Raw genomic sequence first — 27,988 nt, forward strand, 5'->3', positions numbered from 1 at the left:
AACTATTCTATGGATTAACTGTCAAGGTTACAAGGGTACAGTATATTAACTGTAAGGGCACAGTATAATTACTGCAAGGGAACAGTATCATAACTGTTAGGGCACAGTATAACGACTGTAAGGTTACAGTATATCTGCCCATTAGGTGATTAGATGTCGTGAACAAGGTTTCATCATGCAAGTTGGTTTTTGCCACTTCCTCAGAGCTGTTGGATTCAAGCCAGACCAGTAGAGAACACGGTTCTCTCTCCGTAGTGTTCAGTATTCTCAAACATACACTTCATGTATTTACAGTACAAACTCCACACAGTATTGCATTGTGGGGTTGTTTTTTTAAGGGAAAACCCATGATCACAGACCTGGGGTGAAGACCCCATCACCACCTGTAAGGTACTAATAGGTGGAAACTCAAGAGGTGAACCCAACACATCTACAATCTACTTGGATGTATCTGAGGCGTGTTGGTCCCAGGTGTGGATCATGGAGAACATCAGTCTCAGGGTCAGACTTCATGGTCCAGTGTTCTGAGCGGTATCGTTTCATACATTCCCACTACTCACAGCTCCAGCCCTCTCTGGGGCTGGCCTACAATCATTGCACTCTCACAATGTACAAAACATAGTCTTCTTCATAGCCATTAAAAATACATTAAAAACAATTTTACTGTTCTTTCCTTTACAGAGTTCAGTAAACTGTTTTGTTTCGTTCTGTGTGTGTGTGTGTGTGTGTGTAGGAGAGTAAATTATTTTTTTACACCATGTATTCAGTCTATTTTACAACTGCATGTTTATGTAGAAGTGTTTATGATCATGTCCCTGACTGCCTGAATGTGTTCCTGTGTAGCGGGTGTGTGTGTCCGTTTTGTAGAAGCACGCGTGTCCGCACAGGTGTGTGTTTGTGTGCGTCCCATGCTTTGTGCCCCATGCGTGTGTGTGCGTGTGTGTGCGTGTGTATGTGTGTGTGTCTAGGAGTGCTGGGACATGCCGTTGACCAGGCTCCGCAGCTGTTTGACCACCGTCTCAATAAGCTTCTGCTTGTCCCGGTCATTCTTCCTGAACTGAGAAAAGATGTTGTTCTTCTTACTGGTGTCCTTCATTCTGCAGGGACAAAGCAACGAGACATACACCATCACAACACATACTGTATCGGTGAGCTTTGTTTGATGAGATATCTAACAAATATATGATAAATACATATATAGACAAACATAAACAGTCCAGCCCGGACACTAGATGAAGAGGTGGGCCTCAGAAAGAGAGAGGCAGGAGGTGGATAAGAGAGCAGTTAGAAAGCACAACGTACCCCCTGTAGACTCTGCATTGTTGTGGTCAGCAGTTAGAGGAGAAGGAGAGAGAGGGAGGGAGAAAGAGGAATAGGGGAGAGGCAGGGCATATTAAGTGCACAGAAACCAAGCTAGAAGACACTTATTTAGACACGCGCGTGTGTGTGTGTGTACTGACTTCTCTAACAGCGCCAGGGCGGTGGCAGGGTTGACTCTCAGGTATTTGGAGGTGGGCTGTCCATAGTCTGCCAGGTAGGTCGACCAGTCCCACACCATGAACAGGTCAAGCAGCTGAAACACATACAGACACCTGTCAAAGGATCTCCCGGAGAGAGGAGGGAGGGAGAGGACGGGAGTGCGTAAGGGAAGATGGGTGTGGCTCAATCATTAGAAGAGGAGCACTGGACACTTCAAATGCGTTAAGAGGATATAGGTCCACCCTGACCTCCAGCTAACCTACTCACAATCCTCCGCAGCTGGGCCTGTCGTCCCCAAGATCTCACCTCCCTGCTACACACACACACACACACACAACACTGTATGTTAATGTGTATAGGGGGAAACAACAGGCTGCGAGAGAATAGATGTGAGCGAGCCGGTGAGCCTAGGAGCCGCTCTTCACACCGGCAGGACGAGGATCTCCACCTCGGTCCTTTACACCGTGGTGCCAGTGGGAGGAGGAGAACCTCACCACCTTACATAGCTTCACAAGCTGCTGAGAGACGTCACGGTGTGGAAGGAGACAGGGGCCCATGCACGTGTCCCCTATAGTCAGTGACATTGGTTGGAATCCAAGCCCAGGCCATATCTGTGCTTGTCTCCCCTTCTCTCTCTGTTTTGCTCCACAGTAAATAAATAAAGTGGGGGTAATAAACAGGGGGTGGGGTGGGGTGGGGTGGGGGGGTGAGTGGGTTTGCTCCTGTAGAAGGAGCTAAGTGGTCCCAGGTGATAGGCCTACTGGCTGTGTGGCTGTCAGCTCCTGCTTGTCTCTGACTCTGGCCCAGGCCTGATCTGGGCTGATACTAATCCTCTGTAAATGACTGGGAGCCACGGGGCACGGCATCTTCACAGGGCCACGCCTCTTCACTACCTGTCCCTCTCTACCTCTACACTGCCTCTGACTCTTCACTACCTCGATACTGCCTCGGCCTCTCTACCACCTCTTACACCAACCCTGCCTCTTTACACCTCTCTACCTATCTAGGCCTCTCTACCGCAACACCGTCTCTGCCTCTACCTCCACACTAACCGTGGTCTCCATCTATGCCTCTCTACCTCCAGATGGAGGGAGACAGATTGCGAGGGAGGGAGAGGGGACGAAGGGGGATTTCCCGGCAGATCGTCTCACTGTATGGTGTCATTAACTCTGACAGCAGCCAGGAGACCACAACACGACAGGTAACCTTCTGCAGAAGGGACCCAGCCGTGTCAGAGCGGGCGCCGGGCAGGCACCATCACGTCGTAAATCACGTAGTAAACCGAGCAAAGAAATGTTGGCCGTCGCTATTGGTATGTGAGGCGAGAGACTCGACTTGTCGATTCCTAGTGAGATCGACTGTGATAAACGACTGGTATTTGAAACCCTGTTATCTGCCGGTGTTATACTCCCAAGCTGTATCCCCTTGCAAGTGAACAAAGGCTTTCGGTGCGCTCCGAAACCTTTCCAGGAGCTGCTCCTGGAGACTGGAGCCCCAGTCTGTGTGGAGGAGAGGCGACCTGGACAATAGGAGTTGGTTGAGCACAACAATACTACCATGGCCTGTCTTTTATGAACAGAGTCCCCACACCGGGGTCATCGACAGGTCACCCAAGGGCGCACAGGTATGTTACCTGAACACAAGAGGAGACGGGGGGGGGGGGGGGGGGGTTGAGAGTGAGGTAGACAAGAGTGAGAGAGATCAGACATTTGTGCAGGCTGTGGCCTCTCAGAGCCTGCTGGACTCGGCAGCAGAGCGGTGAAGCTGATAAAGTGATTTGGCTGCTAATCCGCCGCGCCATGACCCCTGACCTCTAGGAGAGAGGGCGTGGGGTCGGACTGAGGTAAGGAAAAGGTAAATCCTGACCACTGGGCATCTCTCTCTCTCTCTCTCTCTATCTGCTCTCAATCTAGCTCTCCCTCGTTGCTGTCCTCTCTGTGTCACTCGCTGTCTGCCTGATGGCCCTCCACAGTGCAGTGCCAGGGCTCTCCTGTGAGAACCACAGTGACCCCTGAGTGCTGCTCTCCCTTTAAAAGCCTCTGGTCTAATCTTCCTGAATCACTACAGACCCGCTGTCATCAACCTCTTTCTGACACAACAAGATAGGCTGAGAGCAGAGGTCAACGCTATACACTACTGAATGCATTAGCTGCACATACAGCTATCTGGAAGGGGTGTTCTTTTAATAGGGCAATGTTGGGACTCTGAGGTTTGGCATCGAGAGGCCAGGTGAAAGAGGCTCACCTGTCGAAGGTCGATGAACGCCAGCTGTAGCGTGTCTCCTTGGAAACCGGGCACTGGCTCAGAGCTGGCGAACACTGTAGGAACACATCATCATCATCACTACATGCTGTCGGCACATCTTTATGCAGGCATGGACACAGTTTCTATCAGCATCCACCAGATGTAGGTAAGGATCAGTCTTCTTCAACGTGTGATGAAGTGATACATAGTGCTTCATCCAGCCATACACTAGGTAGAGTCAAGGGCACATCCTGTTGACTGTTAACATCCACCAGAACCTGACCTTTGGCACAGTAGCCCTGAACACACAGATACACCTCCAGAGAGCAGAGTAAATCAGTCATTGGGGCTTTCCTGGTACTGCCATTGGAGCTACACGGCACTAATGGGGGGGGGGGGGGGGTGGAGGAGAGAGCAACCTCAGTGAAAGAGAGAGGAGGGATAAAGAGCGCAAGGGTGTAGTCCTGATGAAAACGTGTGATCTCCACCCTGACCTCTTCCTCACACTGCAGACCCCTTGGGGGATCGCCAGGTATAAGCTCTTCCTGCACACAGGCCCAAGATAAAAGGGCCCCTGACCCATTTAGCTCTAACAAGAGCTACAGCAGCAAGATACCCTTAATACAGACCGAAGCTGGGAGAACGGAGGTCTGGGAGGGAGGCTGGGATGGAGGGAGGCTGGGAGGGAGGGAGGCTAGGAGGGTGTGGGTTCTATCCGTCATGGATCCGTGTCCCTTGGGACGGGCCTGCTCGTGAATGGTTGTGTGTGCTTGTTTTCCCACGAGCCGCACATAACATCCCACACGTACACACCCTCACAGGAGCAGTGTCATCCCTGCACACACTGTAAATCAGTGCTGTCACACCCAGAGAGGCTGCTGGGACAGCAGACCCAGCACGTGTGATCAGGGGGAACCGTTTCATCTGGAACACGGCTGAACGGAGGAACTGAGGACAAAGTTCCCCCCGGGCCCTCGTGAAAAAAATAAAATAAAAAGCAGTGGAGTCCATAGAGCTCAGAGACATGCATGGGAGACGGGCCTCACAGACGTGCATGGAATTCTGATTAGCATTTGGAGTACATTGAAAACAAAAAGGATTCTCAGTTTACACTGCACTCTGATCGACCCCAACCTCATTGTGAACCCTGTCTTGGTTGAGAGCCGCTCCGAACAGACTCGCAGACGGTGCAGTGGAGCCCCGCCTCCCCCCTCTTGAGAGACACTGGAGAGATAGCGTGAGTGTAGCTGTCTGTCAAAACAGCTCTCGACATACCAGCCCGTCTTCACTTCACTGCGTCTGACGCCTTGTCACCGTCATGTCAGACTCTTTACCCGGGACACTTCAAAGACCCACACTTGAAACGGAACGGCCTCAAATGTATACTATTGTCGTGTCCACCTGCAGCCGTGCGAAGCCTGAAAGGTTTCGAAAAGTGCGGTTGTCGGCTACGTCAAGGGATAAAGAGAGATAATGTGTGTGTGAAAACAGACACTGCTCCCTGCTCTTGTAGATCTGTGTCATCTGTCTGTCTAACTGTGACCAATAGTTTTCCATTTCTTTCAGAGTAGGGAAGTGAAACAGGGGTGTCAAAGGCTTTGAAAGTCTACATTTTCATTTTTTGTACAGTCTCCATGTTGTCAGGCTACGGAGGACTGCTGCTACCAAGAGACTTCAGAGATCAAGTCTCCCACTGGAGAGCAACTTTAATTCCAACAGAGAGAGGTTGAGAACTTGAGCACATTCTGTGGTGTGGAACTCTGACGCTGTCGCCAAATCAACCACTTACTGCAGAGAGGAAGAAGAGGAGAAGAGGGTGGTGGAAGGGGAGGAAGTGGGTATTTGATGTTCTTCTCGGGTGGTTACCCACTGTGGTGACTGGCTGTGGTTACTGAGCTGGTTCGAGGCAGAAGGTAAACATGCCATAACTAAAGAAGAACCTTGTACAACGAAGGCAGTCAACACACCATACGTCCTGCGCCCTCTTCTCTTCAAAACTGATATACGTGGAGACACATATCTCCTCCTTTCAACAATCATTACCTATCCATTGGTACCTCACACTGACACTACTGAAAGCCCCATATCCGGCAGTTATAGTACTAACTGATTGCTCCGTTCATGTGCAGAGAGATGCCGCAGATAAGATATGACAGTCGGCAGGTGTTTCCACTGGCACAACCCTGACTAAGACAAATCTCTTGAGACATCTCATCTCTTCTGCCGATTCATTTATCTAAGGGGGAATATCCAGCAAACGATCCCTCCAAGCAGAGGGATCAGAGAAAAGGGGGAGAGGGGGACTGAAAGAGAGATATAGATAGATAGGGAGAGAGATAACAATCTCTTAGGCTGATGTCGGCAGACAGAGATGATGTTAGGATTAGGAAGGACTGGTCGCCTGCGGCCAGGCTTCACCTCAGAACAGTCAGGTCATGTCCCTCCGCCCCTCTCACTCAGCTGAACAGGACAGCTGCTTCAGAAAGGCACGCTCCAGAGCATTTCCCACTGCTCGATAACCATTAGCCTCAGCAGAAGTAAACTTCTTCGTGCCTCTCGACCTCTAGTTTAGACCTGAGCTGAAAAGAGCCAAGCTGTGGCCTTTCAGTGTCTTCGTACCCCTGACCAGAGTTGTGGGGAAACTAGCCTCAGGCCCAACTTACGTTCGCACTGTATGACGTCCAGGTTGAACTGCTGGATGGCCCCCATGCTGATCTGCTTGAGCTCCGTGTCCAGCAGCATCTGCATTAGCGAGGTGGACAGGTGCTTGCAGGCCGACATGCACGCCGTCTGGGCCACCTTGCCCTGGGGGGTGAGGCACCATCAGGGGGAACAGGAGAAGAGGAGGAGATGGAAGGAGAGAGGGAGAGAGAGAGAGAGAGACCGGGAAAGGAGTGAGGAGAGAGAGAAAGAAAGAGGGAAAAAACAAAAACACGTGAGCTTCTTGCAATCTGGGTGCGGAACAGGAAAACATGGGAGTAAAGATAGTGGAGCCACGACTTCCTCTGCCATCCCTGCATTTGTGTCTGCAATTGATTAGTCGGGGCTGCCCCCGTGTTATCTCAGCAACAGTGGGTAGGGGGTGTAGGTTACACATTGAACAGAGAGGGGCTGACATGCAGGCAGGGCAGGGCAGACACCAAGACTACCAGACTGGCTCCTGGCTCCATTGGATCACTCTCAAAACGGGTCCTTCCTTCCTGCTTTCATCCCTGGAGGCACTTTCTGCTCCAGCATGATTTGAACGCATGCACTCCGCTATGCAGCTGATAGCAATCCAACCACATGTGATCAGTCATCTCTTAGAGGAAGGAAGGACGCATCTGGAGAATATTCAAACAGGGCCCTGGTCTCAAAGAGCAAGGTTGTGTGCTGGTTGTATAAAAGGTAGACAGCAAAATACCAGAGCCAGCATGAACACACACACACACATGCACCCAGAACCACCTCATCCAGGGCTTGGGTGATGGGAAACACCAAGTAGGCCTAAACAGTGAACGCTTTTTAAATGATACCAGACCATATTGTTCATTGTTGAGGTAGACTAACTGGTGTTTCACTCTCCATCCCTGCTCAAAGTCAAAGTCATGCTGACAGCTGTCAAATAACACTGGTGATACATGGCTTAGCAAGCTTAGCTGTCCACAGCGATCAAGCTATGTATCGGACTTACAGTGTCGTCAGCGTCATGTGTTCAAGACCAGAATACACACACACACACACACCCCTGACCCCGTTCAAAACACCCAACAGTCACAGCACAGGACGGAGTCAGTGTCACATGAGAGCGGCAGGATGTCATCGAGACCTCTGTACATGTTCAACCCGGGTCCTTCAGGAAGGCTGTAAGTAGCAGATGTCATCGTCATCACATGATGGGGACAGTGAAGGAGAGATAGTGGAGTACAGAAGAACACTGCATTACTGAGGACTATCTCTATGGCTGGTCATTAGTGGGCTGGAGGGTTCTGGAGGGTTCCGGAGGGTGAGGCAGGGTCCTCAGCTCCTCTGGACCAGGGCTTATGGGCCAGCCAGACCGTCTCTGTGGTGGCGCTGAAGGTCAGGATCAGGTTGTGTGTGTGAGAGAGAGAGGTGTGGAGGCATGCTGATGCTGCAGTGCAGATTGAGACGTTAGCACCAGACCAGGCCTTGGCCCAGAGACTTGTCAGACGGTCTGAGGGGTCTGGTTTTTCTCCTCCAGTCAGCCAGCCACAGCCAGGCTGGGACCAGCCAGCCAGCCAGTCCGTTTCAGGCCTAGAGCGTCAGATCAGCTTCCAAACTGGGTTAAAGGTTGATGGAGAACATGGATCTCTCCTGAGAGCTGCTAGCCAGACTACCACTAAACTGATGATTGATCGGGAGGGGGGGGGGGAATAAAAAAATAAAAAAACATAGCGCAAAGGCTCTCGGGAGATCACCCAGCATGCACTAGTCTACAGGCTTGTTGAGAAAGGGATGGTGATGTTGCTTCTGGACGCTGGTCCAGGTTCAGCTGTGTGTTTAGTCTGTTCTAATGGTTCTGGTGAAAGGTTAGCTGGTCCTAGACCAGGATCTACATGAAGCTTCATTCCACAGCTGCTGTGTAAAGGTGCACGACTAACTGAGCCGAGGAGAGGAAGGTCTCAAGATGCCCTGGCTGGCTGCCTAACCTTCTGACTGTTTCTAGAAGGGAATGAGAAGAATGGTAGAACACGAGAAGCCAATCTCCAACATTCTCATTCCTGGGCAAGCTTCCATATACAATAGTCGATCAATCAACAAGCCTACAAGCCAATGCTGACAGCCGAACTATTAGGTCTGTAAAAGTGTCTCTACTGCATGGGGTAGCTACTGCTTAATTTGCTGTTCCAGCAATAAGTCACATGCCTTTAATCTATCTTAAATGATATCTCATAATATAATATAATGTGTAGGCATATATTGAACAAAGACAAATGAATATCTTCATTTTGTACAGCCTACAGAAAACCCTGCACCTAGAGAAGCTCTGCTCTGCTCTGCCAGGGCTGGCAGCCAGCTGACTGTACTAGACGGCACCACAGGTGGAGGAAGCAACAAGCCTGGAGAGAGTCCACAGTGACGTTACTGACAGGAGCATGCGTATCCCTCCGCACAGCAGGCTAGAGCGGGGCGGGGCGGGGTGGGGGAGGGAGGGTGGGGAGAGCAGGTAGAGGCAAGGGGGCATGGGGAGCAGGGAGGGGCAGGACAGGGAAGGGGTACTTACCGACATGGCTGCATGGTCATTGTTGTTACTCTGAGGCAGAAACACCCCCCCAAAGATTGAAATAGGGGCAGGGAGGGGGGGTGGGGGGTGGGTCGGGGGGCAGGAGAAAGAAAGTAGGGCAACAATAAATGGACAGGAGTGGAAGAGTCACACACCTGGCATGCTTGGCAGAAGTCAAAATCAATAATCAATCTATTGATAATAAAGGAATCAACAAATCAATAATATGCATCACTGAGAAGAGAGAGAGAAGAGAGAGGGAGAGAAGAGGAGAGAAGAGAGAGGGAGAGGAGAGAGACAGAGGAAACATTCCTATACAGATAACAGAAAAGTCACACACAGAAGCCGGAGAGATGAAAGACGACAGTAGAGCAAGCAAGCAAGCTGAGAGAGTGAGAGGTTTAGGTTGGACTAGACGGACCGGAGCCCAGTTTAACGCTGCTCTCCTTCAGCTCGGCCAGGTCCTCCCAGACAAGAAGCAGGCTGCTCCACTGGGGCCTTAATCTTACACGGTTGCATGTCTGTGTGTGTTTAGTGTGCTGCAGATCCCTGCCTACACATCCTGTGCTGTCGCTCCCACTCACTAGGTTCCTTCACTGGTGTCAGTATGACTGCTACAACACAGAGAGGGTTCCACGACATGCAGCACAGAACTCTGACAACACACTGACACACACACACACACACGTACATATACCAGAGGCCCTATATCCATGCTACAGTAGGTTAATCGTGACCTCAAAGCAGCGGTCAACTCTACTCCATCAACACAACAGATAGAACTCACATGAACTCACAGAACGGTACGTGGGTGTGGTACAGGAAAGATACACCAACATCATCACTATGAATAACAACAACAACTCCATCTCCCAGAGTTCCCTGTGGCACGGGTAGGTCGGGAGTGGGGGGGGGGTTGAGGTCAGAGGCTGAAGGGGTGTGGCTAGCTCACCGGCAGGTGCGTGAACACCTGGAAGGTGCTCCGCAGGAAGTTGATGAGGTCCATGAGGTACCCGCTGGCCCGGCCGTCAGACTCGGGCATGCCCCACTCGTAGTCCGCCAGCTGGATGAACTCGTCAATCTTCTGGTTCAGCTTGGTGTAGATCTCTCCCTCAGCGGCATGCCGTGCATCCTGGTGCGCACACACACACACACACACACACACACAGACTCTCAATCAAGCAATGTATACAAAATAATCATACAAATCTTTACGACTAATTCGTATTCAGTCTGAACCAGTTCTAATACAAGCAATCCAGCCATCACTCTATCCAAAACGTGTTGATAGGAAGACACAGGAGAAAGCCTGGTGTGTTTGGGCCCGGCAGGCCGTCAGAGCTGACTGGGAGCAGGTACCTTGAAGGTGGACAGGCCGTACAGGCGGGTGGTGTGCACTGTCTCAGGAGACACGTTGGTGATGTTGGTGATGAAGTCCTCCAGGTACTTACAGGCCTGCTCCAGGTGGGTGGTGTTGATGATGATCTGGACCAGCTGCAACACACACACACACACACACACACAAACGAGCTCAGTGTTGCTACTGTATCGGTACTTGAGTGCAGCGTGTGCGTGGGTGGTGTTGTGTACCTCAGTCAGTCCTATGTGGGGCTTTTTGATGAGGTTCTGCAGACAGCTACTCAGCGTCCTGGTCAGCAGGAGGTTGGTGGACTTACGCAGCATGTCATCGATCTCTGTGGAACTGGACACACAAACAACACGCTTAGACGGAACGCTCCTGGCGAGAGGAACCTGCAGTGTTGCATCATTTCAATCATCCCATGACAACAACAACAAAACCAAAACGACCCACTGAATCCATTAAATTCATGTGTACACAAACCCATTGATTTCATACACGTCAATTTACCTAACAAATCAATTAGGATAACATGCCTTTGCCAACAGTGATTCATTAAAGCAGTCTAAACAGTGATCCGTTTCTGTTAACAGTGTACCACTTGTGTGTGCGTGTTGACGATACAGACAGGAGTTGGGGAGGTTAGTGTGTGTGTGTGTTAGAGACAGAATGTGTATGAGTGTGTATGACATATTACTGTGTGTGTGGTGGGAGGGTGGGGGAGCTCAGGTGTGCAAACCAACATAGGCCTCAACCTGTCCAAGTTCTCAGACACTGACTCTCTTGTACTGCTAGCAGTGCACAACACCAGCCCTCAGAGTGAAAACAAGCAGGTCAAAACACCCCCCCTCCCCCCCCCTCCTCATCCCTCCCTCTGTGTATACTCTACTCTGCTGTTCTGTGTTTGGTTTGACCCGGTCTGTGCTCTGCTGCCCTTGGACTAAACACACGCTGGCCTGAACCAACAGGACCTACTGGATGGGCTCCGATATGGAATCACAAGGGATTATGGGACTTGGTAAACCCATCAACAGGGGAGCGGAGAGAGGGCAGGGTGAGGAGGAAGGAATGTTACAGGAGGGAGGAAGGATGGATGGAGAGAAGGACTGAAGAGACCCAGACAGGACACAGTATTATGAGAATAGAGAGAAGGATAGAAGAGGTTTATGAGGGAGGGATGGATGGATTCATGGATGGATTGAAAGAAAGGGACAGAGAGGAAGGGGGGGGGGTGTGTGTGTGCAGTGGTGTCGGAGGGAGTATGACAGGAGGATGTGTGTTGTGAGTGGAGGGTTTAAGTCCAGGCCCACATCCCTGTGATGCTGGTGCCAGCCAGGTCTGAGGGGCACACTGTAAGCAGTATGGAGTGGGAACTGAAGGTTTGTGTGTGTGTGTGTTGCTACTGGGACTGGACACTGCTTGACCCTCCCCAACCCCCACCACCAACACCTAGTCCCTCTGGGAAAGGATTTGGGGGGCTGGTGACTACCACAACACAGACCCTCCTCTCCCTACGCAAGCACAGATACCACAGAGCTTAAAGAGAACAAATACTGGCCCAGTGGCTGGAGGCAGCAGGTCTGGGACAAGTGTGTGTGTGTGTGTGTGTGTGTGTGTGAGAGAGTGTGTGTGCATGTGTGTGTGTGTGCATGTGTGTGTGTGCTTGTGAGTATGGGCAGGCTCAGGGAGAGGACAGGGATGGGTTAGTGTATCGTGAGAGACAGACTGGTGTTTCCCACCACGCTGTGTGACAACAACTCTACCACACATAATCTGAGAGAACGGGGTGGGGAATGGAGCAATAATACAAAACATTAACAAGGGAACCCGCACGCGCACACACACACACCTGTGTAGCATACAGATGCAAAAATAACTGTAGTAACACACTGACACAAACCCCCACTATAGTCACACACTGAGCACCTGCAAGGGTTTACAAGAACGACTAGGTGTGAGAAGAATGTTGTAACGAGCTGTTACCTCGAGCTGCTGTCTGTGAGTGTGTCTGGGTGTGTGTGTGTGTGTGTGCAGAATGTAGCCTCTCTCCACACACTGCTTCAGGTCTGTGTGTCACTGCATGCCTGTGAGGGTGCGTGTGTGCGCGTCTCTCACCTGCGGTGGAGAGACTCTGAGAACTTAAGGCTGGCGTAGATGAACTCCTTGACCTGGGTGTAGATCTGAGGCACTGACTGGGACATGGGGAGCTTCTTTGGAAACTGCTGCTGCTCAGTCACAAAACAACACCAACAATGTTGCAGAAGCCGATTCATCGAATGAGCATGAAGCTACACCTCCAGTCCAGGAAGTGGAGTTCAGACCAGTGTTTCTGGGCATGTAAGGCCATTATAAAGCGACACACACACACACACACACACACACAAGGGGAGGAGTGAGACCAACCTTCTCTATCTCTGGGTCGTGGAAGGGGAACCTGCTGAGAACATACTTGTACTCCTCCTCCGTGTCGACAGGGATGGGACTGTAGTTGTCCTGCTCGAAGATCTCCCTGCAAGTGGACCGGTTACTGCACGCGAGCCTACAGTCATGTCAGTCCCAAACGCGTGGGATCACCTCAAGATTGATTTATAAACGTTTATAAATAACGTTGTCGTGAATTCGAAGAATCATCTTTGTGCTATGTGATTGGTCGCTTAGACACGACAGAAGAGATCAGGATTGGTTCATCGGATGCGACAGGGGCGATTGTGTTTGTTCTGCTCCATGGTGCGGAGGTGGCTGGGGAGAACGGCCGCTCACCTGAAGACCACGGCCCATTTCTTGAGCAGGGTTTCGTTGTACTGGTCCCTGATCTCAAAGAGCAGGTCAAACAGTCTGTTGACTTGGAAGCCATAGCCCTGAGAGGGAGGGAGAGAAAAACAAACACTCACCAATACTCACCGGCCTGCCAGTGATGGTTAAAACATGCAGCAAGTCGGCACGTGTCCATCTGAGGGGAACCCACCTGTAGCGTGTCTGCAAATATGACGATCAGGTTCTTCAGCTCCAAGACCAGGTCTGGGTCGTTGCAGTAGGACTGGAGGAGACAAGAACATTTGATGTTGAGGCATGGGGGCAGGGAGGAGGAGGAGGGGCAGAGGTCAAAGTGTTTCAGACTTTGACAGGCAATATTAGAGAGGGAGGGGGGAGCAAAGTGGGAGAGAGAGCTAGTGAAAATAAATACAGAGAGAACTCTCTCTCTCTCTCTCTCGTCCACAAAAACACTGACCTGTCACCACCTCAGGATCAGGATACACTCTCATTACACAGCACTGGGCGAAGCTCTCTCTCTCTCTCTTTTCCTTTTTTCTCTCTCTTCTTTGCCCCCCAGCTCCCCCCTCCTCCCCCTCTCTCTCCCTGTAAGAGGTCAAGTTTCTGAAGTATCCTGGACTTTCTCTCTCTGACCAGCAGAGTCGGGTCTCTCTGCCTCTCTGGGCATTAGGAGAGGTGATTTATGGCCCTGGGGTTGTATGTGTTGCTGGTGTTAAACATTGACATATGGAGCCTGTCCCTGGCTACGGGCCCGGGGAGGTGCGTAAATCACCAGGCTAAATGAGCGCAGCCCAGGGTGTGACACACAGCAGCAGTCTCCGGGCACCATGTTTACACACCTTACACACAGACGCGCGCACACACACACACACCATTACTAGATGCACTTCCGACAAAACCCAACAGTGAATGATAAACTTTGCGTCCATCCCCTTCTGATCAGGTATCATCTTAGGGTCAGCAGGTCTCCTGGGCTGGACAACAGGGCCTGGTCGGAGCCGTGGCCTGGTTGGCTTGGCCCAGGCGGGGGCTGCAAGCCGGGGACTAGAGGTTGGGGCTGGGGGAGGGCTGGTTGATTTAGAAGGCCGGAAGGCGTTTGGAATGATAATTGGAGGTCGCCCTATCCTGGTGGGCTCCTTTCAGCAGCCTCCCATTCAGTCTGACCTGACGGAGAGCTCAGCTGAGCCTAATGAGGACAGATTGCAACAATAACAGCAGATTAAGCCTGCATATTCCCCACTGCAGGAGCAAGAGTGTGTTTGGAGGGCCCAGTCAGTTGTAAATCAAGCAGGGATTATGCTAACAGGCCTCACAGCCTGGGTCCTGGGGGCCAAACAAAGGCCCTGGGACTCGGCCCCCAGCCCCCCGACCTCCGCTGCTCATTCTGGCCTTTCAATCACAAAGACACTGGCACAGCTCTGCATGACCCCACTGCGCTATGCATGGCACAGGCCGCTCACTTAGTATCTCACCTCCCTCCTGCCAGCCAGGTGTGTGTGCGTGTGCAAGGAGAGAGAGAGAGAGAGAGTGTGTGTGCCCTCTTACTGAGTGCGTGCGGAGCACGGCGATGATCTTGGACAGGGCCATGTTCCACAGTTCATCCGTGAAGGCTCTGGTGACCAGTCCCTGCGTCGCATGCAAGATGTGATCCTCCACCACGAAGAAGCCCACGATCTGGTTGAAGTACCTCCTGTAACCCTCCACCGTCTCGTGCTGGGGATCAGGAGGACAAAGTAGTTACGCAGAGACAGCCGGCCTGGTTCAGATGTAGATGAGGAGACATGCAGTCCAAACCAGGTGATGAAAAGCGTGTGTGTGTGATACTCACCATATTAGCCTGAGGCTGCAGTACTAGCCTGGCCTGTTTTTTCCTCTGCTTCCTGTAGTAATTTTCAAATGTTTCTCTGTCACCCTGTCAACATACAACAGCAGCCCAGACAACCCGATTAGATTAAATTGACTTCAAAGGGCATTCATTTCAACAGCACAATTATCATTATTACCGGCGAATAATGTTTCCATGACAACACTTAGACATAGCTAGCTACGCCTTCCATGACATTCTGTAACCCCTGACAAGGTCTAGTTCAAGTAGTTCCAAGTCTTTGCAACAGAGCTGACTGTGTCTGTTAAAGACAGGCAGCCCCCACAGCCTTTCTGCTTGGCAGAAGCACACAGTTTACAGGTCGTCCCGCGGAGACACGGCACAGACGAGGAGACGTGAGCCGCGTCTCAGAGACCTGTCCAGAATCTCCTTCCAAGCCTCCTGGGCATCCAGGCTGAGAAGTTACTAACAACAGTGGAGGGTAACAGTAACAGTCTGATCCAAACACAACAAAGCCCGGAGCCCTCATTATTCCAGTCAAAACCATCACACTGGCGTAATTAAACCTCCTGTCTCGGCGTTGACGTGTTCTGAATCTAAACGCTTCAACTGGTGAGAGAAGCTATGACAGACACAGCCAGAGGGAGGGGGGGGGGGGGGAGAGGTGGGGGGGGGAGAGAGAGAGACAGCCGCAACTTATAGGCTGCATTGTTGTGGTGTGCTAGCTGGCTCCAGCCTTTCATAACTCTAATCATGAAGTGCTTCATCTCTCCAGGGCATCTGTGGGACGAGCCTCTCCTATGGAGTTCAACAGATGCATATCTACCACACCTGTTCTTATGGGAGATTTGGACAGGAGGCCTCGCTCCAATAAGATTAACTTCTACTGGCAACTGCTACAACAGAATGGGTTCAACACAATGATTTAACACGGGTACAGATAGCTCCCCACCTGCCTACAGTACAGAGTCGGTGTGTGCTCTGATGTTCTCCTACCTGCACAAGTGTGCGTCCTCTAACCCCGTGTGAAGGAAGTGTGTGCGTGCACGAGAGAGCGTGCGCGTGCGTGCGTGCATGCTTCCAGAAGCTCGGCCTGGCCCAGTCAGAAGTCCCTGTCCTCTCATTAAAGCGTCTATTCAGGGTGGAGCGCTCTCCATTGACTCATCCGTCGCCCACTGAATGAGCGGCAGTTCGTGCACAACATGAATGCACCAGCGCGCCCCATTCGGGGGGGGAGGGGGGGGGGGGAGCGGCGAACGGGAGGTGAGCGCACGGTCAATCCTATTAAACGCTCGAGGCTTCGCTCATTTGAAGACCGCGGGATTAGTTCACACACTGGATGAGAAGATGTAGATGTTCGAGTCCCCCCCCCCTCCTCCCCACCCCTCCGGCCTCCGCCCACCCAATCGTTTTTCTTTTGCAGTAATAGGGGCTGCCGTGCCAATCCAAACTGTGGAAATCCCGGGCCTTACCCAGCTCACTGCTGTTGGGGTGGATCACTTGATGCATGAAGGAAAACAGTTGAGAGATCTGATGGGGCCTTTCACAGCCACTTTAGCGAAGGTCCCCTGATACGTTTCAGGTGTGCTCGATTATGACTTACCCCCAGCACAGTACAATTAACGAGGCACACCAAAAGGTCAGAGCCTCACCTGGATTCACCTTACCCGAGCGAGCTAAATCGACAACCCTTTAAAACGCAATGAAACTTCAGTATTCACATGAAGTGTTTTGACCCCAAGGCCTGTATCTGGACGACATACAAGTCCTCAACAACTAACAGCCTCACTCTCTGTCTCTCTGTCTTTCTTTCTTTCTTTCCGCCTGATCCTAAGCTGTCTATGGTAAACTGAAGAATGTCATTAAGCTGCTGGGCCTATGGCCATTGTTTGGCAGCAAAGAGCTCACAACAATAGGCTCAGAGCCATTCACACTCAAGGGGATTAGGGTGTCAAGTTAAGTGGCATTGGAAGCCTCAAGTCCCCCCACAACTGGCCAGTCCGTTTGTTTGGCTGTTGATCCATTACCTTAATTAATTACAGCTTTATTATGCCCACTCAGCCAGGGTTTACTATTATTGCGTCGCACTCAGGAAGATTTGTAGAACACGTCTTGCTCATGTGAATAGTGTACAGCAAAAAGAATGACCAGGTGAGAACAGAGTAAACCCATATTAGATGGAAGGATAATACTGGTAGGGGGGGGGGGGTCAAGATCAGGTCTCTCAGTACACTTGGCGTTGGGTATACGCACCAGGACAGTGTAGATGTGGAGACACCTGTAGACTGGAGAGAAGTCCACCAGATCCTGGGCTGTTAACACCTGTGGGGAAACGGCACAGGTTCAACACTCTGTCGTGGCCTCTCAGAACTCTGGGAGGGCAATACTGGCTGAAGGCTTTCGCATGCTGCATTCAAATAAACTGGGAAATAACTGAGTCATTTGAAAAATCATTTTAAATCAAGAAAACTTCATATCAAAGCCATATTGGGAAAAGTCATGGCAGGGTTGCCAAATCTGACCCTCTATCAGGCAGGAGATTTACATACGTAAACTTCGGCATTAGGTTTCTACGGAGTGAAGGACAATGTTTCAGTGTGGAAAAGAGGAGATATAGAGGAGTAAGGTGAGTATTGGCAACCCTGTCAGGACCTGTGGGTCTCTCGCAGATCTGCCCCGCACCTCCTCATCACCCTCCTCCTCCTCCTCGCCCCCCTCCTCCAGGGCCAGCCCGTTGTGCTGGGTGGGGGTGCGTCCGTTGAGGGAGTACAGTGGCTTGGTGTCGCCCAGGCTGGACTGCTTCTGCACCGCACTGTTGAACGTTCTGTGCTGCTGCGCCTGGAGAGAGGGAGAGCCAGAGACGTCAGTCAGAAGGAAACGCACACACACTGACATACACATATATACACACATATATGTGCACGCACACACACTGACACGCAAACTGTCCAGCTGTCCAACCTGTAAATACAGCCACGTACACACAAAGCAGGAACGGTATTGTATCTAGTTGTGGTTATCCATGGTATTCTTATTGGTCGGCTCCGAGCGTCTACCTGTCTCATGGCGGTCTCTCCAATCTTGTCTGAGTGTTTCCTGATACTCTCCAGGAAGTCCTTGAGGTCTGACATGGAGATCTCCTTGATCTCCTCCCTCAGTCGGGGCAGGTTCTCGGCCATGATCTGGCAGAAGCGGTACTGGCTCACCCTGGGGATGTAGATGTTCTCCAGGTGCTCCATGGTCTTCAGAGCCGCATAGTACCTACAGACACAACGTCACGGGATGCTTAGAACCACAGGAATCAGACGGATTAGAACCATGGAACACGTGCGACAATAAAGCCTTGGAAAAAAAGGCTATATGAAGGATGTGTGTGTATCTGTACTGTAAGCCTTTGTGTCTGTGTGTGTTCGTTTGGGTCTCCCCGTGTGTGCTCGATGTGAACTCTGGGAGAGTCCCAACGAGTGTCTTTAGGCCATGTCCCGGCCAGGTCATTAGTGCTCGGACGAGACACACACATGCATGCAAACACACACACACACAGACACACACACACACACACACTGCTGGGAGAGGGGCGCTACACTGATTGCCTTCATTTGGCTGAGGGCCGTGACAGTCCTGTTGTGTACGGGGCCTTCCTGTGAAGAAGGGCACACACAAGGTCAATTGTCCTGCGTTTGAACGGCTAGCTCTTTCATGGTGTCTTCTGACTGATTAGGCAGACATTAATGGACAAGGAAGGGTCATTATTTTGCGGTTCAGAGTGAACTTAACGTCCCCTTTCGCGGATCGACATGTAAATAGAACCCCTTCTCCTGTATGAGGGAAGGCGCAAGGGCGATCCCCGTAAACGCCGTGTCCATGGACAGTGTAGCTCCAGCCAAGCACACTGGCTGGAGCCAGTGTGTACACCACAGGACAAGGAACTTGGTGAGGCAAGGACATACACAGTTCATACCTTTTAGACTCCAGCTGCTCCTTGAGTTTGCTGTACATTTCTAGAACTGCAAAGGAATAGACAAAGACATAGGGAGTGAGATTTAGATTGTGTGGCGTGATAAGGCATGAATTTAGCTTAAATAACATTATTAACACCTGGTCAACCCCTTCACCTGGTTTCGACATTCATTACCCTGGTGGCACTACCCTGGTAAACCTACTACATCTTACCTGGTACAGTCCAACCTGGTATACAGCTAGTACACACTGCTGTTGTTCTGTAACCTGTATATTATCGCTCACCTGTGTGAACCTACCATTATCCCTGCTTTGGCTGCTCTGCATTGAACCTCGTATACATGTCTGAGATGTTAGACATATTACCTGGTACACACAGGTGTAGTTTATCTTGGTCTGCTCACCAGGGACATGTACTATGTCTCACCTGGTATACACAGTTGACCTGTTACATTACATCTCACCTGGTACACACAGTTAACCCGTTACATTACATCTCACCTGGTACACACAGTTGACCTGTTACATTACATCTCACCTGGTACACACAGTTGACCTGTTACATTACATCTCACCTGGTACACACAGTTGACCTGTTACATTACATCTCACCTGGTACACACAGTTGACCTGTTACATTACATCTCACCTGGTACACACAGCTTTAGCTTCTGCCATGGGCTGCGATTACATCTAACCGGTCATCACCTAACCTGATTTACACATCTCACCTGGTATACACATCTAACCAGGAATACACATTTGACTGGTTACAAGACATCTCACCAGGTATGCATAGCTGCAGCTTCTCCACTGTGGTGGCCATGTTCCTCTGCTGAATCCTGCAGCGAATCACCTCCTCTGTTTGGGCAGTCACCTTACATAAGCAGAGGTCACAAAGGTCAAGGCCCCCTCAATTAACCCCGAGGTCACGGCAAGGTTTTGTCTAACCCCTCCCTCTCCCCGCCCTGGCAACAAGACAGGCTGACGTGACAACAAAGCTCTTACCTCCTTCCCGGCGTCTTGCAGTCTTCGGTTAGTGTCCGTAACTTGGCCCTTAAAAAATAAGATCACTTTTGTTAGACAAATCATCCCCCGGGCACCCCCTGTTGTAACTGCTCACCCTTGTAATCAGATCATACTTCATGAGGGGGCAGGGACAAAGACAGGCAAATTCAAATTAACTGTGCAGCGGGGACTTGAACTCTCGGTCGGCAGGGAAGCTTTTATGCGCCATAATCACTTATGACAGGCCTTTCTAACAGATTCTGTGACAAACTTCTCAATTTTACTGGGGGATTTTTGAACTTTCCTTGTCTCCGCGGGTCTGTCAAACAATCCAAATCAATGACCCAATTGACCACTGGTCCCTTCTTGATAACCTCAATGAGCTCTATGCGCCAATCATTGTCTGGGGCCAGGAGCCAGGGGCCATTTTCTGGTAATTAAACATTCTCCCTCTTTCCCCCTCTGCTGAATACAAACACTGGGTGGTTGACTCACTTCAATTGGAGGAGAGAGAGTTCACCTCTGCTCGCTCCACGGCACAGAGGCCAGTGACAGTCGGAAGGCCCCAGGATGCAGGTGCAGGAAGGGAGACTATTGCTCTGCTCGGAGCCCCATTGCAGCAGTTTCCCACATACAAAACTCTCATTAGGTCACAGACGTGATACAGAAGGGCTTCTTGGCATTATTAAAAGTCTCATTAGTAATGGGACAAAGTTGCCCAGTGACCTGGTTGATGCTGTAACTGCTTCTCGTCTTGTTAACCTGATTGTTCTTTATATAATCATGCTGTAATTACCAGCTTTGGTCAGCCACCATACAGCACTTTGAGAGGTGGAAAGGGAGCTAAAGAGAATTGGCCTAGGCCTGCATGTTTGCCAGGCTCAGCTGTGCAGCTGCACGCTCAGCTCTCTGCAGGCATCCCAGGGCCAGGAGGAGTTGAACGGACTGACCCATGCATTAGCCGGTCCGGGGAGTCTCGCTGATGGGACTGAGAACACATTCAACACCGACTCTATGGGCCTGTTTGCAACTACCTGAGATAACCTTTGAAATTGCCCGCATGGCATCTTGGAATGGTGAAAGGACAATGTCTGATGCTAGTCAAACATTAATGAAAAAGACATTAAACTCAACAACTACAATTCATGTTAACGAGCTGTCTGGTGGGGCCATGAACAGGTCTCTCTTGAAAAAGAGATGCATCTCAATGAGAATAACTTGTGTCACTAAAGGTGAAATAAATAGAATATATATATATTTATTTATATGAAAGGTTCTACATCTATTGTTGGAAGCTATATAAATGCTAATACACTTCATTATGCTCTCTCTCTTTTTCAATGTCCCCACCTCTCTCACTATTCCTGTCTCATTCTCTCTCCTTCAGCCCTTCCTCTCTCACCCTCTCTCTCCTTCAGCCCTCTCTCTCTCTCCCTCTCTCCTTCAGCCCTCTCTCTCTCTCTCTCCATCAGCCCTCTCTCCCTCAGCCCTCTCTCCCTCAGCCCTCTCTCCCTCAGCCCTCTCCCCCTCTCCCCCTCTCCCTCTCTCCCTCTCTCCCTCTCTCCCTCTCTCTCTCTCTCTCTCTCTCTCTCTCTCTCTCTCTCTCTCTCTCTCTCTCTCTCTCTCCTCACCATCAGCTTCTCTGCGTCTGTGCGGACTTTGAGCAGCTCCGTGATGGCGTCCACGAAGCCTTGATGGTGGAAGTTGCACATCTTCTCGATCTCGCGGTCATGGTTACGTATCCTGGCGTCCAGTTTCTCCATAAACCTTTTGTGTGCGTTGGGCTGGTCATCATACACCGATCTGAAACAGGAAACACAATCAGCATGGGGGATGAATTCATTTAGCACAGCATCTATAAAACACTGCCCACTGTACTGAACGAACGTCACCCTTGGTCTTAGACTATGCAATGAGCACACCGACACACTACTCATTAAGCTTACAAAACGTGGAAACTCTAATTCTGCTGATGAACCCATAAGTATGCATTCTATTTAGTGCAGTCAGCCCCCAGAAGCAAGCGTTAAACCCCGGAGATAGAGCGAGAGAACTGGCTGAGAGAGAGGAGGACCAGGTGTTCCTTGTTTTGCAGTGTGTTGCAAGATGACTGTGAGGCTTGGACCCAGCTCTGTGTGCGGCGCTGGCCCTGGCCCAGGGAGCCCAGATGGCTGGGCCAGCCATGATGGATGGGCCGCTCTCTCTCTCTCACAGGAGGGAGACACAATCTCATAGATCATTCACATCCCCATCCGTCACCACACACAGACAGCTGACTGGACATGACTGGTGGACATAACACACTGGGGTGGAGGCGACAACAAGACAGGCAGGGAGGATGTAAGCTAGGCCTAGCGAGCATGATAAGCCAGACCTACGACCGTGGAAAAAAGATGGGAATCAAACTCGTTGAAGGTCTAAAGACAACTTCTGGACAACAGGATTGTGTGGTCTTAAACTACCAAGCAAAAGCCAAATGAATTTTTTTTAGATACCAATATAATGACTCATAGTAACTATACTGTACTTTTGAGTGATGTCTCCATCTGCTGGTTGACCACAGCAACAACAACCTACTTGAAGGAGTTGGAACAAACAAAGGTGGGAAGGTGACTCTGGTAATTTGTGGTCCTACAGCACCCCCTGTTGGACAGACTGTCAACTAGCACAGCACAAAAGTACAGAGAAAGTTGTGCTGTACATAGGTAGATTTACTTCATACCTACCTACACTCTGAGACCTAAACATTAAACCTTTAGCGTAGGACAACACAGATAAGAGCTTGCAGAGTCCACAGCAGTAGTCTAAATTACTACATCATCCTAACTATCAAAGTTATCAGCACAGGTAGGCTGTATGGTGCAATAAAAGCAGTTAGTTTGTTTCTCTATCTCTAGCTAACTGGCTGTACTGGTTTATGGAAATGGAGGGCAATACAAATACAGGTGGCCATCCACTCCAACAAACACTGGCCAACACTCCCACTTAAAACGGTTGTCCTACAATAGCACAGTTGGCCAAGCAGGTGTCTGCGCCAGTCTAAAGTGTGCGTTGAACGGAATTCATTTGATCAGAAAAGATCCAGTTTCCTGATTACTGCTTCCAGTTTGTCCACTGGGTCATTGTTTAGACTCCCCACGTAAGTACTCAGTGTAGGCCCTGGTCACACACAGGCCAACCACATATTTAGGCTGGCAAAGTATAGGCTTAGGCTCATGTTCACACAGACTTACCACAGTCATACACATTGCAGACAGATGCAGGCTACTAGACTAGCCACACAGGATAGACAGGTCTAGAAGCTTATGCCACACACTTATGCCTCTCCCTACTGCAAATCAGATGTAAAAAACTGTTTACTTCTGCAATCAATCTTTGCAGAAGTGCTTTGCAGTTTTGTACTAGTGTCAGCCAGTGTGTCCCTGGTCTGACTCCTGTGCAGCTCTACTGCCAATGGTTAGAGATTAGGCCATCTGTGGAGATAAACCTGGACAATGGCCCGATTGTTTAATTACAGTAAAACACTTTCCAACTACCTACACAGTATTTACAGCCCGAAGACTTCAGTATTGACAGAACAATGAAGAGTCGTTATGGAAAACCAAAACGTTATTCAGTTACTTGAGGAACAAATGTTTCAAATATGTGGCTTTATAAACTCAGTACTATGATAAGGCACAAGTGGGCTATGCAAATCATTTTTCCACTGTAGGTCAATCGACATTGAAATTCAAAAACAAGGAGCAGATGTATAAACATCTCAGAGGTCTCACAGCAGTCCACTGCTGTGACAACATTACAACACAGTGTCACAAAGGTGAAGGTTTGTCTGTTGCTTCACGTCGTCCTCACATTTGCCTACATTTCCCAGCATGCATTAGGCTTCATGACAGCTCAGTAAAATGAGACGGAACTAAGAGGCAAAGTAAAGGGTAGCTGTGTGTGAGAGCACCTATGTCACAACATATGGGCAACAACCGAAGATGTGGATGGGGTCACAAAAGTGGGAAGTGGTTATTTTCCAGTACAATTTTATTCTTTGGAAGGAAATCAGGAAGGATATGAACAGACTTGTTTGTGACGCACTGTCATGACGTTATCTAACACTAACGCTAAAGAAATTGATTAATAAAGCTCTTTAGAAGGAGTGTGTCAAGTCTCCATGTTGCAGCAGAGACTTCCTGTGCTCTGCTTTCACCCCAGAGGAAACACAAACACACTAGAGAGAAGCACAGGCTCACCACTGTGATTGGTGGAGGGAAGCACACAAACACACTAGAGAGAAGCACGGGCTCACCACTCACCACTGGGATTGGTGGAGGGAAGCACACAAACACACTAGAGAGAAGCACGGGCTCACCACTCACCACTGGGATTGGTGAAGGAAAGCAGTCAGTGCTTTGCTCACAGGCATGATGGAAAGACAAAGGCTGGGAAGTTTTAACTACCCCTTTAGCTACCAGGTCAGTCTTGGCAGTCCCCATCAGTCTGACTCTTCATTGCAGTACCTTTCCCGTCATACTAATCTATTTTATTATTGGTGGAGAGGTATACAAAGAGTGACCCAGAGCCAGGTTATTAGATATCCAAGGAGTAGAGACCTTCGCCTTGGGCCACAGAGGACTTCCTAACAATGCAGGAGTCAGGAGAATGGTGGGTGTCAACCAGGGAAAAACACTCCATCTCTTAACACAACCGGCTGCTTGTGATTATGATGCAAAGACATATCCTGCCCAGCTATGGTGGGAGAGGGATAGTGAGAGAGAGAAAGAGAGAAAGAGAGAAAGAGAGAGAGAGAGAGAGAGAGAGAGAGAGAGACAGCAGGTGCTTCCTGTAGGCTGAGGGGAAGCTAAGGGACACAGGGGAGTGAGGGAGGATGGAGGAAGTGTGAGAGAGGAAGGGGGAGACAAAGACAGAGAGGGGAGTGTGTGTGCATAGGTAAAAAGGCAACATTGGTTTTAAAGAAGCGAGAGTGGGCAAGAAAAACAAGGAGAGAGGGGAAGGATAAATGTGAGAAAGCCTCCTTTGACCTGCACACTAAAGCAGGACAGCCAGAGCCAAAACCTCTGAGCACCTGCTAGCAGTCCAATGTTAGGTTCCACCTCGAGCTGTTAGTTCCTGACGTCTCGAGGACAGGGCAGGCCTTGAGTTTGTTTTGCACATCGGTGGATGACTCACATCATGTCACAAACACAGTAGCGATCTCGGACAGAAGGAGACCTCACAACACCCTGCTCTACAAGGCCTAGACAGAGGCCAGATCCTAATGCTCCCAAGCATCCCTCCTCTGGTTTCCCCTTCGTCGTCAGCCTCAGCACTGATCAAGAGAAGAGGGAGCAAGGAGAGGAGCCTCCGCACACAGACAGTGATTCATGAAAAGAGTGTGACAGAGCATGTCGCCATTAGCAACAACCGTCTGTCCACGAGACACACCAATTAGGATCCAGAACGCGCCGCATCAATGGATGATCCTGCTAACACATTGCTTGTTGTTATTGATAACATAGTGGGTCCCCTTCTGTCAGTGTCTTTCCTTACTGGCCTCAGTGCAGCCACTGGAATACCATGACACTAGTTATTAAAGCTCAAATGGTAGTGGTAGCTCTGAGGTAGTGGTTCTACCTCAGAAACATGACACACACACTGCCTTTCAACATGTCTTGTATTTTCCTGCGTTCAGATGTTTTATATTTCAACATGGTTGTCCAGATAGCTTATGCAGTAGACTCAATGTAGCCCCCACAGAGAGCACATGCTGACAACCTACACTAGTGTGCATGTTTGAGTTACATTGTTCACGGTATACGAGTTAACCTAGTAAACTATCTCCAGGCTCATCGGGCTATTCCTAACCTTTGGTCCGCTATAGGATCCAGGAGTATTGTTCTCCTCTCCTTATGCAATCCATTTTCCAGAGGGAGGAAAAGGCTCAGCGCAATGGTTCTATTCACATAGCTTCCTATGGCATGGGTCAACAGCACACACACAGACACCAATGAAACAAATGGACCTAGTAGGCTACTCTTGGTGCACTGTTGAGGGCAAGGTCAGACACCTCCATCAGGACCTTCCATCACAGTGACCCTAATGGACATCTCATATCACATTGTTTCTGTCTCTCTCTCTGTGTCACTCTGTCTCTGTCTCACCCACTCACGCACGCGCGCACACACACACACACACACACACACACACTGCAGCAATCAGCAGCGCCCATTCTCCCCTATGAGTTTCCTCTTTCCTGTTGTTTAGGCCAAGCAGTGGCAACAGACGCAGCCGAGCAGAGGGTTGAGTCTTCCTGTACGCCTGCTGCCCTGTGCGCCTGCCAGGCGAGATAAAGGGGAAACTGGTGTTGAATGACTAAACAATAACAAGCTAGAATAACCAAGGCCCATCTCTGGACTATATAGTCTGGGCCCTGTTTGAATAGCACACTTGACAGTGTATCCTTCCTTCCTTCCTTCTTCCCATCCAGGGGGTAGAAATGTATCTTGAACATGAGGGGATAATTAAATGCAAGAGTCCCACTGCCCTGCTTTCACCTATGTCAGGCGAGTGACTAGAGAGCAGTTTATTGTACTCGTTTGTAATGGTTTGTACTAGCCTTGCAGTTGACCACAGGAGAATAACCCATTATGTCAGATTCACAGGATGAAGAGCTATAAAGTAGCCAAAAGAGACAGATATATACCGTCAGCATGTGGAACCACAGTCTGTGTAGAACTACTAGCTACATACATTTCTGATTTACTTATTCCCATTCTGTGGGGTTCTATTTAGGCCGATTTAAATGCATTTGTCCTCAGGACACCCATCTCAACCACAGCAGCCAATGTTAATCCACATAGGGAAGTGCCCTGTCCGACCTACACTATATTTTGAAGAGCTACTGGCGTAGCTTTTTGTAGGAACTGGCTCAGCCTGGAAGCATACCTGTCATACTTGACAGCCACTGAGATTGGTGTCCCCAGGGCATACCGTCACTGCTCTCCTCTGCTCTTTTGAGCTAAGAGATATCATCGCCTATGGGCATGTGCTACAGGGATGGGGTGGGGTTGAGGAGCATTCTGTAGCATCATCACAGATCAGCATCTGCCAGTCACCGTCCAATCTAGCTAACGGTGCTAGTGATAGCTACATAGCCGTTAGCTTGTGCCCCAGGTGGAAAGCTAGGCTAGTTAGCTTGTACAAATAGAATGTACAGTAGCCTTATAACAGCGCCGATAACTACTTAGCTTACTTTATTTTACACACTATCAGATTAAAGCATTAGCTGGGTAACCAGAATTCCAATTAATACTGCAAGCCAAACTAATCACCCTACGCTTGCCTCTAACGACCATTCAATGTTGAAGATGGATAACGCCAACTGGCTTTTAACTAGCTCGCTGGTTCTTTACGTTGGCTAGCTTTCTAACTTGCTAGCTATCTAGCTTAGCTCATATTAACAACCTTGGCCCAGGCAGAATTAGCTAGCTATCTACACAGCCACACCCACTTAATGATGTTTACATTTCTGACAGCTGCCATCCATTGTCACTAAAGACCAGAAGTAAGAGTACCACACAACCTAAGGTGTATTGTGATCACAATGTTGGACCAGTAATAAACAACAGGTTTATCCTTTTGGCTGGTTAGCATCTGCCGGCATATTCCAGCTTGCTAGCGAGCAAGCTAGGTTAGCTAGCTAGACGCTAACCAGCTAGCTTTTAAAAATGTCTTGGCGTGTACCGAAATTCGCCACCTACAAAATGATATCGAAATGCAATTAATTAAAAGACACATTTCCATACCGAAGAGTAGGACCAACACACGCTGTGTCGGTGCTCTCAATTTCTTGCAAAATACGTTCGTGCTCCGTTATACACTCCAAGGTTTCATTCTCCGCCATGTTGGTTGTATTCTTCACGGTGACACTGCGGGGAAAGAGGCTAGGTCCACAGTCCACCGGTAGGGGGTGTTTAGGCACCTGCCGCAGTGCCAACCCCTGTGTATGGGAATTTTTAACTCACGCCTCACAGTTGAATAAATGATATAGGCTACGTGTGCTGCTTACAGAGTATATGTATCTCATATTGTACATGTCATATTGTAGGCTACATGTGAGAGAGAAGAA

The 27,988-nt window shown here is 49.8% G+C and overlaps 1 protein-coding gene across 4 annotated transcripts; it reads right to left on the reverse strand.

Annotated features, from left to right (window-relative positions):
* On the reverse strand, nt 1–27,782 carry exoc6 (exocyst complex component 6). 4 transcript variants are annotated; one of them, XM_067244714.1, is made up of 22 exons: nt 27,666–27,782; nt 21,504–21,675; nt 19,873–19,920; nt 19,651–19,741; nt 18,866–18,911; nt 17,961–18,165; nt 17,587–17,742; nt 17,158–17,226; nt 14,908–14,991; nt 14,625–14,792; nt 13,273–13,344; nt 13,068–13,165; nt 12,711–12,816; nt 12,423–12,532; nt 10,538–10,649; nt 10,307–10,441; nt 9,900–10,079; nt 8,948–8,977; nt 6,387–6,528; nt 3,724–3,797; nt 1,461–1,573; nt 1–1,097 (listed from the first exon to the last, which is right to left on the reverse strand). In XM_067244714.1, the coding sequence occupies exons 1-22, from the start codon at nt 27,761–27,763 to the stop codon at nt 965–967; spliced, it is 2,442 nt and encodes an 813-aa protein (XP_067100815.1). In that variant the 5' UTR covers nt 27,764–27,782; the 3' UTR covers nt 1–964. The 4 variants fall into 4 exon arrangements, with proteins under 4 accessions (XP_067100815.1, XP_067100812.1, XP_067100816.1 ...); XM_067244711.1 differs by having other exon boundaries at nt 17,557–17,742; XM_067244715.1 differs by lacking the exon at nt 8,948–8,977.
* Nucleotides 27,783–27,988: the final 206 nt, after the last annotated feature.

This window comes from Osmerus mordax, chromosome 10 (assembly GCF_038355195.1).
Source record: "Osmerus mordax isolate fOsmMor3 chromosome 10, fOsmMor3.pri, whole genome shotgun sequence".
NCBI classification, from domain to species: Eukaryota; Metazoa; Chordata; class Actinopteri; order Osmeriformes; family Osmeridae; genus Osmerus; species Osmerus mordax.